Source organism: Scomber scombrus, chromosome 20, assembly GCF_963691925.1.
Source record: "Scomber scombrus chromosome 20, fScoSco1.1, whole genome shotgun sequence".
In the NCBI taxonomy this organism is placed as follows: domain Eukaryota; kingdom Metazoa; phylum Chordata; class Actinopteri; order Scombriformes; family Scombridae; genus Scomber; species Scomber scombrus.
In genome coordinates, this window is record NC_084989.1 from 23,561,590 (window position 1) to 23,568,993 (window position 7,404).

Here is a 7,404-nt window from a genome sequence, read left to right on the forward strand (position 1 = left end):
TCTTCACCATTGATTTTCCACCGGTGTCAGCTGTCATATTAGTAGCCTACCAGTGAGTTAAAAACAACTAAAACATTTGCACTGAATTATCAATTTTCATGTAAAAATGTGTTTTTCTTCTTAATCCTGTTGAATGCCTGAGCTTCTCTGTGCAGAATGATGTTTGTGAGTTGTTTACCTCAGTACACCAACACCACTTAGTACGACTTCAGTAATAAACATAAAGTAGACACACACAAAAACACTGTTGACAGATTAATTGAGAGATAAATTACAAACTACAGTTCTTCACCATTGATTTTCAACCAGTGTCGGTGACGTGTGTCAGCTGTCATATTCATACCAGTGAGCTAAATGACAACCAGGTCTCATGAAAACATTTGCACCGAATTAGGCTATCAAAGAAGACCTCATTTTATAGCTGGTGTAAAATGTGTTCTGCATTGTGAGGGAATGTCACCATCTAGCTCATGGACTGTTAGACCTTCTGTCTTCTGGCAAGAGATATCGCTCCATTAAAGCTGTTTATATACGTGTGGAATGACAATAAACAAACTTGAACTTGATCCTGTTGAATGTCCCGAGCTTCTCTGTGCAGAATTTCACTGTGCTCAGATTTTAAGGAGTGGGCCTACAACCATGATTTGTGACATCAACATCAACTAATTTGGAGCCAATCTTGGACCCACAGTCACTTTTAAAACAAGTGTGATGTGTGTAGAAACAGGGTGGAGGTATTCTGGCACAACTTAAACTACTTCCAAAGTGCACAGAGAAGGAAAAAATCAGTCTGAATAAAGTCAAAGCTCCAGCAACACTGGAATCTACTAATAAAGTTCTCCTATACTTAGTGATAAGTGCTGCTGGAGCTTTGACTTTCACAAGTGTGATGTGGAAACGTGAAGCCTCCAGAGCACAAACACAGATGAGAATGGCCCTTTCAATGAAGCAGAGACCTTCACTGCCAAATCAAGGATTCATGAAACAAATGGGAAACAAAACAGCACAAGACACAAAAATACTAAACACAATAATGACACAACAAACTGACAAGAAACTGAGTAACAAAACAGCAACGTTACAACCTTAGACTGGACATCAAAAGAAAATGATGCATCTGTAAAGGAACAGTGAAAGCATTACTGCAAACAGACAATTTGATTTAAAATGAGAAAACTAAACATTTTTTAAATAATCCAGATTTTGACATGGATGTTTTCAGGTAATTTATATTCTTCCAGTCAAAACAGGAGCCTGAAACACAAAGATCTGATAAATCCTGACTGTCACCTCCTCCTCCATCTGCATCACGCCCTCCTGCTGATGAGAGCTCAGGTGAGAGCAGGAGAACAGGTGATAGTAGCAGCTGTGACCGTTAATAAACAAAACAGCCACACAGTAACACACACACACACACACACACACACACACACACACACACACACACACACACACACGAATGAATGAGACTGCAGCAGGAGCAAGGGTCGCCAAGTTTATTAAGTCCCGCCTCTTCTAATCAGCCATTGGCCAACAGCTCCACACTGTCGTCATGCTGCGTTCATGACCAAAGGAAATTCAAGACACTGCAATCAGAGACTTTATCCATCAAACTACTCCCGCAGAGTTGCACACATGGAGTTCAGATCAGGGTTATATTAGTCTATAGTTTTGAAATGTTCATTAGTTTTTATTTTTATTTAGCTTTTCAGTTTGTTTCAAATATCAGTTTAGTTTTAGTTAAGTTTAATAAGTGATTAAGTATTTTTATTTTTATTTTGAGAAAATGTAAGTGTTTCTATTCAATGAATACTTTACAGAAATGTTAAGTTTAAACTTTGTCATGTGATGCTTAACTAGTTACGCATAGCATTCTTACAATTCTTATTCTTATTAAATATTTATGTGGTAATATCCATCCTATTCTCTTCCATTGTAGATGCTCTATATGTATCTTCTGGACCTGGGACCTGCTGGCTTTATTGTTATTGTAGAAGAAAAAACTAATTCTCCCCTTAAAGGAATCGACAGGTCTAACAGAGGAGATCTGAACAAGTTGTTTAATATACATTTATTATATTACATTATTTTTGGTCTGTTTATAAGTACAGTATTGATTTTGTATGTTTTAATTCACATAAAAAGACTCTGCTCCGATTACATATTTGTCTTTTTTTTTAAACAAAGAAAAAAAAAATGTTAATACCAGATTTAAAGGTAATGTGTAGAAATTTAGTGGCATCTAGTTGAACTGACTTATCAGAAATAGAATAAAATAGTTATAAGTATATTTTAATTGGTGTATAATCACCTGAAAATAAGAATCATTGTGTTTTTGTTACCTTAGAATGAACATTTATATTTACACAACCTTTCACCTTTAACATGAGTTTGGTGGCCACCATTGGGGTTCTCCTGCATGCTTGGAAGGGGAGGGTGAGAGGAGGGTTATTCAGTTGGATGCAATCTGCAACCTTACCACTAGATGGCACTAAAGTAGCCTATACACACTGGACTTGTAAAAGACATGCAAGAACTAAAATGGCCTGTTTCAGACAAGGGAGGCTTAACTGAGGCATAAAGGGCCAGTATAAGATAAATAAAGAGTTTTTAACTATAAATCATGCAAAGATATTCCATTAGGGGTTGAGAATATAAATATCGAAGAATATATGGGAAATATGGGATGCTTAATATGTCCCCTTCAAAAATTACAGTTAACAGGAGCTCATGTCCACCAGCAGATGGCTCTAAACTCACTCAATTTCATGTTCAGTCTGTACAAACAGATCAGGGAGATTCTCAGAAGAAGACAAACCACACAGCATCATCAACAGGAAACACAGCTTAGCCTGCTGCCCACAGCGCTGCATTATGGTAATATATAGGGCACTGCACCTGACTCTAAAGATGAGCATTCATGCCAGTAACTTTAGACCTGAGATAAATGAGTCATCAGTTGAAGACTTGTTCTGAAAATTTGCAGAATGTGGGGTCAGTTAAATGAATCTTGATCTTTCCTATATGCACAAATTTAAAATTTTATGTTGATTTAAAAAATTGCCTATCAGGCTTATCGAGTTAAATCTGCCCTGTCACTGGAATTCTTTCAAACAAATCAATTAACTTATATCGACCTGTCCGAAAGTAATATATGTACATTAAAATATAAATATCTGACAACTAATCAATGATATATAACATTTCTTAACCAATGGACAGTCAAGGGATTCAACAGGTCATGATCTCTAGGTGATGGACAGTAGATGAGACAGTTATATCTTCAGGCAAAACTCACAACTGTCAAATATGTCAAGACAAATTTACACATTTTTCTCTTAATTTCATGAAAAATTGTCAAACAGACAAACATTAAAAACTCAAACATTCGGGAGCATTGTTAGTGGTTACAGCCGATGCCACGTAACAGCAGCATCCCTGGTTTAATTCTGCCAAGGCACCGATGCTGGAGGTCATCCCCCTCTCTCTTTGTTTCCTGTTGGTCTCTCTGCCACCTGCTAACACAACAAAGGCAAAAAAGGCCAAAATAATAATAATGAAAAGAAAAAAAATTCAATAAGGGATTGACGGATTCTAACCAGCAGGTCAACATAAAGTCTATGTCCTGCCTCTTCATTGTGCTTCAGATCAACCCAAGATGTTCACAGAGGAAGGGGTCGACCTCACACAGAAACTCAATCATCTCTGAACTTGCAGCTTCACCTTTCTTCCTCACTGTGTCGATGACAAAACGAGCCTTGTCTCTTATGTTTTGCATCTCATCTGGTGACTCCCTCTCAGATTCAGTTATCACCTTTTTCTCAAACAGCTTATCCAGCAGACTTTTGAGAACAGGTCCTGATATCCCATCGATGAAGCAGGTCCGTATGTCCATCAATCTCTCATTTGAAGGGGAAGTCAGAGCGCTCTGCCCACAAGGCTTTCTTACTCCAGTGGACAAAAGACAAACGCGTCTTTCCCAGACACTGTGTGAGCTGTTGGTGTCTCTCAAAAACAGCTTAATACTTTTGATATTTTTTTCCCAGTTCACCTGGAATGATGGAAAGTAGTTGTCGTAGGACTCCTCATCAAATTCTGCGTCTGTTGGTTGAACTTGAACTGAGTCGTCTTCAGGACTAATGGACAGTGTGTACTCCTGCTTTGGGATCAGTTTACAGTGTGGAGATGTGTCGATGTACCTCTCATCTCCAACTAACTTCTTCCTCATTCGCAGCACATCACGCAGCACGACGTTCTTTGGTAGCAACAACACATTGAGGACAGATTCAGGATCAGGATCAGTTGGAGGTCTGTAGAACAACAGCACCAGCGCTCGGACCGGGTCAGGAGGAGAGTCTTCATCCTTGACATTACCAAAACCAGAAAACTCTGTGATGTTTATAATGACATGAGTTTCTGTTATCTTATGAGGAGTAATAAACTCGATGCCCTCATCATTCACATGAGCAACTGAGAAGACTTCACATCCACCTGTGGAGCGAATCTCACAGTGTGGGAGATGAAGCTGACACACAGACTGCTGGAGACATTTGATGTCAAACAGGGGTCCTGCAGGCTTCTTCTGATGTTGGGCCAGTAGCCTGTGGTTCCAGGGGACAATCCTGTAAACCACGTCCCCTTCTCCCTCCATGTGAAACACCAGACCTGTCACACTGCACTGGTACAGGCCTGGACAGGAGCAGTGGAACCTGTAGGTTTCCTCATTTTCATCAACAGTGATATCAGGTGTAAACTCCTCAAAGCTGTCTTTTAACAAGATGTTAGGTAAGCTCTTTGCTCTTGTAAAGTTCTTGTTCTTTGCAGAAGGTATTTTACTAAATGCAGGCGCACTGTGTGAATGAGGCAAGCTGCTGGTGTGTTTTCTCCTCAAACCAGGATTCAAGGAAGAGGCTTGGAGGTGGGAATGTGTTGGCAGGGTTTTAGTGACAGAGTAGTGCTCAACTTTAACAGGTGCCTCCATGTCCACCAGGGCTTTCCTGTCACCTCCTGACTCACTTTCAGACCATACAGACCAGTCACTGGGTGCCGCATATATTCCACCTGCATCAGTGCAGACAGTGAAGTCCTGGAAGACTGTGGGTCTGCTTTGGTGATGTGAAGGGCCAGAAACAGTAATGGGTATGTACAGAGAGCTATAAGAGCTGGAGCCACATTCAATGTTGATCATTCTGTCTGTGTTGTGGAAAGGTAACGATTGTCCCCTGCCTGGAGGATTTCTATTTTTTCTAGCTTGTGCACTAATGGTGGCCTGCTGGTATCCCCTAGGAAGTTCCCTGTTGATATCGACAGCTTTAGTACAGAAAGCACTGTGCAGAGAGCTATAACAGTCACCATTAGTTTTGTGATTTAATGTTGTGTAGTCGGAAAAATCCTGATTTCTTAAATCGGTCACCTGGATTGTTTCGTAGCTTCTGGATTCAGATGTATTGTGAGAATTATCTCTGCAAATCCTGGACAGAGCGTCCCTGATCATTCTGGCTGCTCTGCCGAAACACGAAGCTTGTCTTTCTGTTCTTCGAGGTTCCACAGCTGGTGAGCTCATGAAGTTATACGCGTAAGTGGTTCTCCTATTCAAACTTTCATAAGTATCTGTTGCTCTTCTATGTAATCTGTCATAAGTTTGACTCTCTGGTGTTTCAGATCTGCGTTTATTCTTTTTTTTACTCATTTTAGAAATGTTCACACTGCTCCCGTGCCCTGAAATGAAATAGAAGATGCAAAAATGAAATCTCCTGTTTGTCTATTCAACAAATACAATTCTGTGTCAGCTTTTAAGCCCAAATATCACATATTAAGTCTACTGTTGGCTCTGTCTCCTCTTCTTACCTCAATATGTCACACCCTTTGTGGATTTTCCATTATCATGAAGACCATGTGTTCACAAAAATAATCTATAAATGTCCTTTTATGAAATCTGCCTGGACTATTTTATGATGAAAACACCTGCTGGCACATATAGGTTTTGTCTTCATCAGATTTGGGGCTAGTAACTTTTTAAACCTTATAGATGGATTTGTGGGTGTCTTTTTAATGCATCAGTTGAACAGTTTACCTATAATTACAGGAAGTTTGACAGTTGTTCCTTCAGCCTTTTCTTTTCAGCACACTTTTAATAAATCCAAATATCAGATCATATTAAGTTAATTGGAACATCAAATAACACAAATCAAAGCCTAATACTCAGTTCAGTGTCCACTACACTGGTAAATCTGTCTGTTTTTTTTCTTTTTTATTGGAAATAATGCAGAATAATTCACCTGTTCATTTTCATTTGATTGAATAGTATTACCAGTATCACCAGATCCGCCTCATTTGATGTAAAGATAAACTGATCATCTCACACAATTGTACACCCTATAGTCTACATAAACTAACAAAATCAAGTTATACGTTTTAGCTGATATTTAAAATGTAAAGATATCCATTTTATATCTGACTTACCTATGAGTTGCACAAGTTCAATTGTCAATGATAAAAATGATTAAATGACAGATGGTTGGTGAACTTGTGGTTTTCAACCTTCTGTGTCTGTTTTTTCCCTACTGTGGTTTTGTTCACAATGTTCAAAACAACTTAGCTGAATATTAGTCGAATGTTATTTTCCGTTTCATCCTGTGATTTTTTAAAATTAAAAATGTACCCCAAACTAGCAACAACTAACAGAAAATACAACAGCCTAATAATGCTGTATTTTTATCATAATAAGGACTGTGAGTTTTAGACTTTGTTATACACTGATATGGCATTGATGACTGTTTATAATCCTATTTAGTTTATTTTTATTTTTATGTAGCTTCTGAAAATATATTTTTGCCTCATTCTCTTGTTCAATTTTGGTAAATTAATCTGCGTGTGTGAATGTTTCCATTTCCTTTTCCTGTAAAGCACTTTGTAATCTGTTCTTTTGATAATATCTATAAATCAAAACATTATTATATTATTATCAATTAGACAATTAACAGCACAGGAACAAGAAATACAACAAAATATATTTATTTCTTGTAGCAAATAAGAAGATTTAGTCAGAAGCACTCTCTGTCCTGTGTACAATTAACTCACTCAGTCATCATGTAATGAAGACTTTGTCTGCTCTGCTGCTTTTGTACTTTCTGCTTACTACCTTGTGCTTATACAACAGAACCAAATATAACACATAACAAACATTTCAATACAATTGACGACTCATACAAAATGCCATAAACACACATGACTATATTCCCTTTTTCGCAGGTTTACATATTTAAGCTAAGTGTTTATGTCCAATTATATTTCTCTTTTACACGGACTCCACACTATGGGTAAGTTACCAGGTAGCCTAAATAAGAGTCTATGTAACACTAGGCTACTCTCCTCCAAGTCAAGAGTCTACATGAAAACACAAGG

The 7,404-nt window shown here is 38.1% G+C and overlaps 1 protein-coding gene across 1 annotated transcript; it reads right to left on the reverse strand.

The window, feature by feature from the left end:
- Positions 1–3,643: 3,643 nt before the first annotated feature.
- Positions 3,644–5,188, reverse strand: LOC134002149 (NACHT, LRR and PYD domains-containing protein 1b allele 3-like). Its single transcript, XM_062441432.1, has one exon. It carries the CDS (start codon positions 5,186–5,188, stop codon positions 3,644–3,646), a length of 1,545 nt encoding a protein of 514 aa, XP_062297416.1.
- Positions 5,189–7,404: the final 2,216 nt, after the last annotated feature.

Bases quoted from the DNA above. Each gene is read 5' to 3' on its own strand.
- LOC134002149 (XM_062441432.1), bottom strand. From the start codon at position 5,188: ATGATCAACATTGAATGTGGCTCCAGCTCTTATAGCTCTCTGTACATA.